The sequence below is a fragment of the Eretmochelys imbricata genome, chromosome 4 (assembly GCF_965152235.1).
Source record: "Eretmochelys imbricata isolate rEreImb1 chromosome 4, rEreImb1.hap1, whole genome shotgun sequence".
NCBI classification, from domain to species: Eukaryota; Metazoa; Chordata; order Testudines; family Cheloniidae; genus Eretmochelys; species Eretmochelys imbricata.
Window position 1 is genome coordinate 16,027,096 of NC_135575.1, and position 12,474 is coordinate 16,039,569.

The 12,474-nt window shown below is 43.9% G+C and overlaps 1 protein-coding gene across 1 annotated transcript in view; it reads right to left on the reverse strand.

The window, feature by feature from the left end:
• Positions 1 to 12,474, reverse strand: part of SLC4A4 (solute carrier family 4 member 4) — a 232,592-nt gene that overhangs the window by 48,478 nt on the left and 171,640 nt on the right. The window contains exons 13-14 of the mRNA XM_077814349.1: positions 11,920 to 12,191; positions 10,044 to 10,085 (exon numbers count right to left, since the gene is read on the reverse strand). Coding sequence (XP_077670475.1) covers positions 10,044 to 10,085; positions 11,920 to 12,191 — 314 coding nt within the window. The remainder of the gene's footprint in view (positions 1 to 10,043; positions 10,086 to 11,919; positions 12,192 to 12,474) is intronic.

A 12,474-nucleotide genomic window follows, 5' to 3' on the forward strand; every position in this document is an offset into this window, starting at 1 on the left:
ATTTACAAAGCCAGCAACATCTAAAAGAAACATGTTGCATTTCTTTCCTCTACTCCCTCCTATCCCTGAATACATAGCAATGGATTGTCTTTGCTCTGTTTCCTCCAGTGAGTCTCATCCAGCCCCACACTTCTTTCTTCCCCATTTCTTTCCCTGAGGCGGTAGTTATGGGGAAAAGCTATAGTCAAGAGATGGGTCTTACAATGAGTCTGGAACATTGTAAAATTCAAGCCTATTCTAATCTCTAGTAGCAGCTATGGGCTAACCACAGAGAAACCCCTATTTCCTGCTTTTGCCATTCTCACTTTCCCTGTTTATAGTTCTCTTGTTCCTGATGACTACAGTTGTGGTACCAGTAAGACCACACTGTTATTGGAGAGATGTTGCTGGAGATAACTTGGACACAAGGCTATTGGGCGGTTGGAAGACCCAAACCAGGAGATTGAATTAAATCCAAATTTCTGTGGCACTCAGTGCAGTCTGGAGCATGAGTGGTGGCGTTCATGTCTCCACGTAAGGCCTAAGCAAGCAGGCAGACACACGCTGAACTAGCTGGAGCCTCCTCAGAGCAGCCCTACTCATTCCCAGATTCAGGGCTTTGCAGTAATCAAGCAAGGAGGTCATGAGTAGCATAGGTGGGTTGTGTTCAGGGCTGCGTCTGTCAAGATGGAGTGCAGCTTCAGAGCTAGCCATAGAGGGAAGGAGCCTTTTTTTGCCCAGCAGCAGAGTCCAGAAGAGCAGTAAGGTTGAACATTGCCTCGACAATCAGGGGGAAGCACAGGAGCATCAAGGCCAGCCTGGCTTCCTTTCCTCCAGGAACTGAACGGGTTTTTTTTTAAATACCACCTCCCGCTCTCCCCACAACCTGCCCACCCCCCAAATTACGTGCTGGGGCACATTTTCTGTACAATATCCAGACTGGTCAAGTGAGAGGATCAAGCTCTTGAAGGGCAGTTCTCATGTACGGGGACATGCAGTGACTCCAAGGTACCAAAAATTGTGCAGACAATTTCAACAGCTTTGTTTTGGTTTAATGTGCGCCTTCTTCCTCCGTCCCCTAGAGCAAGGACAATCATGCTTGCGGTGAGAGACATCTCTCTATCCTCCATTGTGAAGGTAGGCACGGTATGCCAATGTTTCAGTGCCACCATATGGGGGAAATTTCCACAGAAGAGACGTCACTTGCAGCATAATGCAGCCTGCTCACCTAAAACAAGTCCTTGTTTGGGACGTAGAGCACCCCCAAGAGCTACAGCCTGCCCAACATGTGAGCAGGCTCTGTGCCAACTGAACAGAGCACAGGCAGCCATGAGGCATCAGCTATGTGTGCTGAAGGCAGAACTCTAGGCTAAACATCAATCACCCCGTCAACTAACTAACAGGGGCATCTTAGTGAATGGGACGTACCACTACTAGCTCCAAGTTGCGTTAGTTTAAAAGGTGGGGGGTGGGGGCGGGGGGATTTTTTGGGCCGTAAGTGTAGGTAAAAGAGTACAGGGATGGTGAAGGAGAAAAATCAATGACAATGAAACTCCCTGTTAGCTCTTTGCAGGAAACGCCCTGCCAAAAGGTCCGAGACACAATTCCATGGAAATCTTGTTCTGTGGCCTTCTGAAGCTGCCATGTGCAGAGCAGGATGTAATAACTTACAACGCAAACATAGCACTGGTTCAACAGCTCTGAAGCCAAATCTTAATTGCAACAAGAACAAAAACAACTGAAAGTATAAATCTCAGCATGAGCAAAGACCTCTCTCTCACCATCAGCTGAACTGACTACTTACAGAGTCAATAAAACCTTATCTGAACCTACTTTACAAAAACAAACCTCACAACACCACAGTCACTGGCAATTTATCACCCTTTTGTATTTTCACTCCCTGTAGGATTTGATATGTTCTATATGTATAGGAAAGTACACTGGGAAGAGATCACTTACTACAGAGTTACACAAAATCCCCTAGAATTAGGAATCTCTTTTAGCTAATCTGCCATTTGTCTTTTTATTCCATCTTCTGATGCTTAAGGTAAAGGTTAGGGGGACTGAGTTTTTTGCTGACAAAACAAAGTATTTTAATAGGTGTCCTAGTCCTGCTTATGATACTTTCTGCCATGAGGCTTTATAGCCCTGAGATGTGTTATGAAGACACTGATAGTATCACCAGGATTCCAAGTTACTTTGGGCCAAAGTCTGATCCCCTTGCTCATGCTGAGTTGCACCTTCCTCCTTAGACTGAATTTGGAGGAACTTCCTGCAGAGTAAGGGCTGGTCTACATTGAAAACTTACATTGACAAAGCTGCATCGCTCACGGGTGTGAAAAATCCACTTACCTAACTCTCTGGATGAGTAAGAGAGGCGTAATCTGCTGCTTTGGGGCATGATTCACCATTGCCCTGCACCTTGTACAGTCATTGATACAGTGCAGAGTGGGTGTAAAATGCTACAAAATCATAATGGTAGCATTTCACACCTATTTTGCGCTGGTATAGGTGACCATGCAAGGTGCAGGACAATAGAGAGTCAGACCTTTTACATTTAATGAGCCTAGTGGTACAGAGCGAATCCTATCACCATATAAACATATGTTTTCAAAGTAAAGAAACAAACTAGATAAGCAAATGTCTAGATCTTCAAAAACCTGCATCCTGGCCCTTCCTGTTCTGCATGTCTCCTCTCAACAACAGCCCCACTGTGGGTTTTCAGCTGCACTTCACCCATGACTGCACTGCTTTTCACTTTCACTTAGTATTAAAGATACTAAGCAGGAAGGTTTACAGTGACCTGGGGTTCATTTTTGCAATAGACAAAGGAACAGCAAAAGGGGTGCAAAGCTTAGGGAAACCACAAACGAAAGCCGAGACTGCATCAAGCGTTCCTTAAAACAAACTATTCATCTGTGACCATGCCACCTTTTGCCTTTCTAACCTACCCTTTCTGTGTTACATAAAGACTAAATAAGAGGATTAAACACCTTTCAGTGGTGTCATTTATGACAAATTTTAAAAGGAAGCAGACACGGATTAAAGACAGGACGATTATGGTGTTGTTTTAGCTGGTATTAGTAAGGCTGTCTAGAGGAAAATGCTGTCAGTAGCGGTTACAGAAGGGAACCATGAGCCAGGACTTGGGCTTGCTCCCTCCTCTGTTAATGACTAGCCAAGTAGTCTTGGTCAAAGCCCTTCGGGGCAGATCCTGCCACTTTAATTCTTATTAAATAGCACCTTATGGGTAGTCACACTGAAATCAATGGGATCATTCACAAAGAAAGATACCATAAGGCTGGCAGAAACTGACCTTGAATCTCTCTGTAGTCAACTTCTTCATTGGTAAAATGCATATCAATACTACCAATTGGAGCCTAGGAAGGGAAGCAATAAAATGCCTATCGAGTGGCTTTATAGAAGCAACCAAGTATCGGAATTCTGTTTTCATAAAATGAAAGTTTTAAATCTCATGCCTATTTTTTCCATTTACAAAAGGCTCCTCTTTTCAAATTACTGTGGATCCGTTTTCAATACTCTTCACTCTCACTGAATAGCACCTTACTCCACGTGCCACCCTGCTGACTTCAGCGCAACTACTTGCAGTGTAAAGTGTTACTCATCATAGGTATCAGGATCTGCCCCCGTGAGACTACAGGTACAACTGTCATACGTATCAAGAGACCTGGAAAGATTAGGTTTTATGGGTAAATGTCGATAGCGTCAATTTCACCATACACCTCTACACTACACCTTTCCCCACTGCTGGAGTCTCTCTCTACGGTGGAGAAGGGCTCTAGCTGAAAAAAGGCAAGCGAGACACTGCTAAAAATAATGGCATAGACAGAGAGACATGGCTCTGGCAAGTAGAGAGCTATGTAGGGTACGTATTCAAGCACATCCTTCAGGCATGTCCTTACTCCCCTGTGCTGTGCCTCATGGTCTACACTGCTGTATTAACCTGTGCTAGGGGCACTACACCCGTATGTATGCTACACGCCGCTGAAAGCAGCACGTAGTGCGGACATACCCACAACCAGCAAAAGAAAAAATATTTCTATCGATAATCATCAAAATTTGCAGATAGGCAAAGTGAGAAAAATGCAGCTTGAGAACTTATTAGAATTTGATGTAAGGATATTTACTTTGCATATGTTAACGTGATGTTAACGATTTAATGTTTTAATGCTTATCAAGTTTTAACTTTCTGAATCTCTGAATTTCTGAATCTGAAACTTTCTGCATCCGATGAAGTGAGCTGTAGCTCACGAAAGCTTATGCTCAAATAAATTGGTTAGTCTCTAAGGTGCCACAAGTACTCCTTTTCTTTCTGAATCTAGACATTTAGTGTCATTAAATAATTGTCTGAGCCCCCAATTGTCTGACCCCTCCGTAATTTCCCACAACTGTGAAAACGTAAAATCAATAAAAATTGAAAAAATAAATATCAATATTAGTCAAAATGATAGAAGAAATTAAGGTTGAATTCTTCCTAGCCTACATATTAACTTTTCTCAAGCAGAAAAGCCAGTTGACTGCAATGCCCAGGATAGCTCCTGAGGAAGCATCAAGAGAAAACTAAACAATCTGTTGTTTGCCATTGGTTACTTATTACAAGGTGCCCTATTGACAGGAATTCTGTCCTGGGGATATCAGGAGAAGCAAGGGTGTCCCGCCATACCCTGCCTTTGCACAGCATGTCTCCCTCTTGATTCCAAGGCGCACATCTCCAGCAACGCTCTATGGTTGTGTGTCTTTCATAGGTGATCCCAAACAGCAGTATAAACCAGTTTGAACTGCTCAAGCTAGTGCGTTCAAACGACTGACAGAATCAAGTAAAAATGAAATTCAGCAGGATAGTGTATCACACTGCATGGAGCATGCAGATCTACAGATATTGTGGTTAAAAAAAGGCAGTTTCTTTTGTAGAAAACCATTTATGCTTTAAATAGTACAAGGGGCCTGGATACATATAACCTCTTCAAGTCACATGCAGCTCTCTGAATATGGCACACTGGGGACGAATTAGCACTTTTACTATGAACAAACCCTGAGAAACTGCAGTGACGCATTCTCTCGCTTTTCCTTTAATCATCCTCCGGTTTTTAAGCACGCCCACCCCAGAAAAGTCAACAGTGAGCCACAGCATGTAAGCAAACTGCAGGAGGCTGCACACCTTGAAAATGTACCGTTTCCTGTGTAGTGCTTCCCTGCCCACACCCCCATGACTTTGCTGCTGCAGACTCTTGAGCTGCAGGGGAAAGGTCTCTCCTAGTAACCACAATGAGCAGCTGAGTTGGAAAACTATTCATTTAAATGCAAATGTATTCCTTTTTTTTTTTTTTTTTTTATAAACAGACTCAGAAAGAAAGAGAACGCTCCCTTTGGGGCGCACACGTGTGAGGGAGAGAGAAATAACACATCAATTTAAGGCTTTTGAAAGGTGCCAATTGGCCAGCATCAAGACTGAAGTACTAAACAAGCTATTTAATAAATGAGATATGGCCAGTGGAAACCTCTCTGCTAATGTGCCTCAGACCTGACCCAAAGGCCTAGTGACAGAGATATGAGTAGTTTCAGAGTAGCAGCCATGTTAGTCTGTATTCGCAAAAAGAAAAGGAGTACACCTTAGAGACTAACCAATTTATTTGAGCATAAGCTTTCGTGAGCTACAGCTCACTTCATTGGATGCATTCAGTGGAAAATACAGTGAGGAGATTTATATACACACAGAACGTGAAAAAATGGGTGTTTATCATACACATTGTAAGGTGGGAGAAGGAGAAAACCTTTTGTAGTGATAATCAAGGTGGGCCATTTCCAGCAGTTAACAGGAACGTCTGAGGAACAGTGGGGGGTGGGGGGAAATAGTTTTACTTTGTAAAATGACACATCCACTCCCAGTCTCTATTCAAGCCTAAGTTAATTGTATCCAGTTTGCAAATTAATTCCAATTCAGCAGTCTCTCATTGGAGTCTGTTTTTGAAGTCTTTTTGTTGTAATATTGCGACCTTTAGGTCTGTAATCGAGTGACCAGAGAGATTGAAGTGTTCTCCGACTGGTTTATGAATGTTATAATTCTTGACATCTGATTTGTGTCCATTTATTCTTTTACGTAGAGACTGTCCAGTTTGACCAATGTACATGGCAGAGGGGCATTGCCGGCACATGATGGCATATATCACATTGGTAGATGTGCAGGTGAATGAGCCTCTGATAGTGTGGCTGATGTGATTAGGCCCTATGATGGTGTCCCCTGAATAGATATGTGGACACAGTTGGCAACAGGCTTTGTTGCAAGGATAGGTTCCTGGGTTAGTGGTTCTGTTGTGTGGTTGCTGGTGAGTATTTGCTTCAGGTTGGGGAGCTGTCTGTAGGCAAGGACTGGCCTGTCTCCCAAGATTTGTGAGAGTGATGGGTTGTCCTTCAGGATAGGTTGTAGATTCTTGATGATGCGTTGGAAAGGTTTTAGTTGGGGGCTGAAGGTGATGTATAGTGGCGTTCTGTTATTATCTTTGTTGGGCCTGACCTGTAGTAGGTGACTTCTTCATGGGACAATTCTGGGTACTCTTCTGGCTCTGTCAATTTGTTTCTTCACTTCAGCAGGTGGGTATTGTAGTTGTAAGAACGCTTGATAGAGATCTTGTAGGTGTTTGTCTCTGTCTGAGGGGTTGGAGCAAATGCGGTTGTATCGTAGAGCTTGGCTGTAGGCAATGGATCGTGTGGTGTGATCTGGGTGAAAGCTGGAGGCATGTAGGTAGGAATAGCGGTCAGTAGGTTTCCGGTATAGGGTGGTGTTTATGTGACCATCGCTTATTAGCACCGTCGTGTCCAGGAAGTGGATCTCTTGTGTGGACTGGTCCAGGCTGAGGTTGATGGTGGGATGGAAATTGTTGAAATCATGGTGGAATTCCTCAAGGGCTTCTTTTCCACGGGTCCAGATGATGAAGATGTCATCAATATAGCGCAAGTAGAGTAGGGGCATTCAGGGACGAGAGCTGAGGAAGCGTTGTTCTAAGTCAGCCATAAAAATGTTGGCATGCTGTGGGGCCATGCGGGTACCCACAGCAGTGCCGCTGATTTGAAGGTATACCCTGTCCCCAAATGTGAAATAGTTATGTGTGACGACAAAGTCACAAAGTTCAGCCACCAGGTTTGCTGTGACATTATCGGGGATACTGTTCCTGATGGCTTGTAGTCCATCTTTGTGTGTAATGTTGGTGTAGAGGTCTTCTACATCCATAGTGGCCAGGATGGTGTTTTCAGGAAGATCACCGATGGATTGTAGTTTCCTCAGGAAGTCAGTGTTGTCTCGAAGATAGCTGGGAGTGCTGGTAGCGTAGGGCCTGAGGAGGGAGTCTACACAGCCAGACAATCCTGCTGTCAGGGTGCCAATGCCTGAGATGATGGGGTGCCCAGGATTGCCAGGTTTATGGATCTTGGGTAGCAGATAGAATGCCCCAGGTCGGGGTTCCAGGGGTGTGTGTGTGCGGATTTGTTCTTGTGCTTTTTCAAGGAGTTTCTTGAGCAAATGCTGTAGTTTCTTTTGATAACCCTCAGTGGGATCAGAGGGTAATGGCTTGTAGAAAGTGGTATTGGAGAGCTACCAATGTGATATATTCCATCATGTGCCAGCAATACCCCTCTGCCATGTACATTGGTCAAACTGGACAGTCTCTACGTAAAAGAATAAATGGACACAAATCAGATGTCAAGAATTATAACATTCATAAACCAGTCGGAGAACACTTCAATCTCTCTGGTCACTCGATTACAGACCTAAAGGTCGCAATATTACAACAAAAAGACTTCAAAAACAGACTCCAACGAGAGACGGCTGAATTGGAATTAATTTGCAAACTGGATACAATTAACTTAGACTTGAATAGAGACTGGGAGTGGATGTGTCATTACACAAAGTAAAACTATTTCCCAATATTTATTCCCCCACCCCACCCCCCACCGTTCCTCAGACGTTCCTGTTAACTGCTGGAAATGGCCCACCTTGATTAGCACTACAAAAGGTCCCGTCATCCGTCCGTCCGTCCATCCCCCCGCCCCTCCTGCTGGTAATAGCTCATCTTAAGTGATCACTCTCCTTACAGTGTGTATGATAAACACCCATTTTTTCATGTTCTGTGTGTATATAAATCTCCTCACTGTATTTTCCACTGAATGCATCCAATGAAGTGAGCTGTAGCTCACGAAAGCTTATGCCCAAATAAATTGGTTAGTCTCTAAGGTGCCACTAGTACTCCTTTTCTTTTTGAGAGATAAGAGTAGCGCAGCTGGCATGCCCACTTAACCCCTGGCCCTTTGGCTGACACTACCTAGAAGGGTGCCAGTTAATGCCAGTTGTGATGGGAATTTTGTCATGTGACACTGTTTTCCAGGAACAAGACTTGCAAATTACTTTCCCAGCTTGTTCTGAGCCTAGTGTAAAACCTGGAGCAGATTATTTTCTTCTTCCTTCTAGATGATGTTTCTCCTTTCCATTGTTCACCACAGCTATATATGGGAAATTTCTCCAGTCCTTTCCCCACACGCTGTTAGCCTTTGAATCACAGGATTTGTTCCACTCCCAACACTCCAGCAAAAGCCCCGTGACACAGCGGTCCCTCGGGTACTCTAGATTTACCAGCAGGTATATGCAGGAGTGGCTCCCGTCCTTCCAGGCTGTGAGATCCCAGAAGATTATACTGAGAGATTGCTCATACGCCCCGAGAGCACTCTGATGGGGGTTACCACAGGTGCTGTCTTGTCACCCTTTTCGTTCAAGGTTTAGATGGGCTATTAGGGGAGGGGAGCAAGGAACATCAGGAGCGGGGCTTTGGTGACTCCCAATTTCGTGGCTCCAATCTCAGCTGATCCAGCAGGCGTGTTATAGTCACTGACCCAATGTGTAGAGGAATATGGATGAGAACTAGCAGATGGAGGCTCAATCCAGAGAAGACTTGAGACAACACTGGCAGGTTTGGAGAATCAACCAGAAGCTATGGCAGGGATTACATCTTGGTGAAGGGGCAGGGCCTGATGCTTGTACCAGATTTCATAATTTGCAGGTCTGACTGAACTATTGACGGCATGGAGATAACCACATTACAGCCGTGGTCAGGACTGGCTGTCTCCATTTATGCCTAGGCAGAAGGGTAAGGCCTTATCTTTCTGATGCAGATCTTGGTAATGTCCTACAGGCGTTTACATGGACTGATGTGCAAATCTGGAGGAACATGAGAGAGTATCCTCCATGAAATTCCAAGATTGTCCCATGAATAAGGAATGTGCTAATGCTAGGAATGGGGGGAAGGGGGATTGTTCATGAGATTTTCCTAATTCTTTTCCTATAACTTTTCTTCCTGGTTCAAAATGTCAATCTCCCTGTGTGCAGTTGCTAAATCATTACATACCATCCTGGTGCTGAAAAACAAGTAATCTGCCAGTTAAAATATTATTTACTCAAGGACCACATTCTTTTGCTAGGAAAGCATGTTGGGATGAAAGACCTGGTTTTTATTGTTATAAGAATACGCTGGCCATAAAAACAATTGGATTCCTTCAAAATAATGTCTCCGTTTTCTCCCAAGGAGCATTAAGGTTATATGATGGGATTTTCAGAGGTGCCTAAGGGAGTTAGATGCCCAACTTTCGCTGAAAGTCAATGGAGGTTAGATTCCTAACTCCTTTAGAAGCTTTTGAAAATCCCACCTATAGATCATTCTGACTGGTGTAATGTGGAGAATACTCTTCTAGCTGTGGGCTAGTTCTGGCTAGCTTCTGTGTGCTCATGGAGAAACAGGATTTTATCCAAGACAATCAAAAAGGGAAGCATGGTGCCTGGCGGCAGGCAGATAGAGCCAGGGCTCTGTTCCCCCTACACAACAGGTGGCATAAGGGGTGGGAAATATGCAACATCTCTTAAATACACGTAGCAGCTTGTGAGTTCCCCTGCGCACTGAGCTGTGGGAGGCAGAATGCCTCCAGTGCTCTTCCTGGGGCAGTGCTGTGCCCTAAAGGTGCAATGGAGCCCGAAGGAAATAACACACCTGGGCAAGTTAGGAGACCAAGAAAACATGGAGAGGTATTTGACGGAATTTTTATAGACACTGTTTAGTGCACCAGGATTTCATACCTAATTATCTGTGTGAATTCAGTGCTCCTAACAACAAGGAACATGGACGCATGGGATCAAGCCAGACAGAGGGCCTGATTCACCGTTGTGAAGCGAATCGGGCAATAGCGTCGACTCCTACACAGGTTTCAGAGTAACAGCCGTGTTAGTCTGTATTCGCAAAAAGAAAAGGAGTTCTTGTGGCACCTTAGAGACTAACCAATTTATTTGAGCATGAGCTTTCGTGAGCCACAGCTCACTTCATCGGATGCACACCAGCCCTTCCCCAAGATGTGAGACTGCCGAACTACGCAGTGAGTTTAGGGTGTGTACCAAAATGTAAGGGCTAAGATGAGAGCACATGCACACAGCCACTCGTGAATTAAAGAAAGCCTGAATTTCACCAGAGTCTGGTGTGGAAATCTCTCTGGGGGTGATGTGAGCAACCGCATACTACAGTTGTCCCCAAAGACCAGTAATTCATTTATTCTGCCTTTTCCTCTACAATAAATATAATGGTTACAACGTAAACAAGGTGAAATGGAAATTCTAAAAATCAGGATTTAATTACTGTGATTGAATTAAACACTACCACCCCTCCTCTCCCCCCACAAAGGCTAGGATTAGTGTCACATTTCCAGGCACAAATCTCTGTTTTTACATAAGCATGAGGGTTTCCCTCCCAAACATACAGACTCACATACAGATTCCAGTTGCACCGTTTCCTTTCCCCACTCTGCCTGGATCCATTTAATTTAAAATCTAAGTCATTTAAATGGACATCTTAAAATACTGTCTGTCTAGGGTGGGATTTCAAAAGCACTCAGTGTTGGCCTAACTCAACTTCCTCACTTCTCCCAGTGAGGAATAAATAATAAAGTTCCTGCTGACTTTAATGGGAGCAGAGCTGGGCCAATGCTGAGAACTTTTGAGAATCCCACCCTTAACAGATCTACATTTAATGGATAACAAATACATAATTTTAATGGATCCAGTTACAGTCAACCCGTGGCAGACACATGGATAGCACTGACCTGATTATTTTCCTGTCTGGCAGGTACAATGCTGTAACACTCCGTTTACTTTGTCTATATGCCAAATTTCTTACTCAGTCGTCATTGTTTAAAATGGCTCAGGAATAACTAACTCACCCATAATGAAGAAAGCTGGCACACAGCTTAAAGCATCCTGTTCGTATTTGCGGTTTTTCAGCTGGTTGCTTCCACCTGTATTTCCAAGCTTTAATCTGTGCCTATTAAAACTTCATCTGCACTACACACATTCTACAGTAACAGGCAAAACTGTTTGGCTGGATCCCCTACAATTATTACGTAAAAATATTGTATTACACACACACCCCTCTTATTCATATACCAGCCTTGCGTAGCCAATCCCCTGCACTTTGGAAGAAAGGTGCCGTGTATACAGAGACTGTGTCCCCAGCCTGTTGATGTAATGATCGCTTTCTGTCCTTTCCCAGGCTTTTAGAGAAATATCATTCAAAACTAAGGATGTGTGAAGGAAAGAGAACACAGGAGACCACCTCCCCTTTTTGGTAGTGATGTACATGATGGCCCTCAGATGCCAGGCCTAGAGAGAATTTTAGATCAGCACTTAGGGTGCAATTCACAAGACCTATGTGCCGCTTAAAGCCTCAATAGAGGGCTTTACTGGAACTTACATGGTGCTCAGCCCTCTGTGTTGGTTTCATCTGCATAGGGTGAATTTAACAGTTAAATTAGATGTCACAGTGATAGCGTGACAGAAAGAGAGTGTGCAAGTGAGAGCCTATATTTGAAAGTGAATGAGCTAATATGGTATTCTCTTACCTGGCTTTGGTGGCATGCAGGCACAGGAGTAAACTGTGATATCGTCCACTTTAAAATTGGAATTGATTGGGTAATAGTCTGCTAATTTGATCATCTTCTTGAAAGCATCATAAATGAAGATGAAGCTGATCAGGGAGGAAAATCCCTCTTCTGTGAAGCGGGTGAAGTATTTGACCAGGAAACTGGCATCAGTAGCAACCAGAATGAGACACTGGAGGGCTGACCACAAGCCAATCCAGAGACGGAACTCCAAGTAATCAAACCCATGGTCTCTGCAAAACAAGTGTTTTAAAATAGGTGACAATGAGGAAAAAAATACTAGAGGCTGGATAATTCCATAAAGGGTTAGAGAACTTCCCAAAGTGAAACTGGGAAATGTATGGATTTTAAGAGCTGAGTTTATTAGGGTATATAAAAAGCAGTAATTCCTGTAACACTTAAACCAGTAGGCTCTGTATTTTTTTAGCCAGTGGTAATGATGGGGTTTAGTTTAACAGCTGAGTTAGCAATTGAACACCTAGGGTTGTTCAGTTTTGCTTCAACCTCCATTGCTGT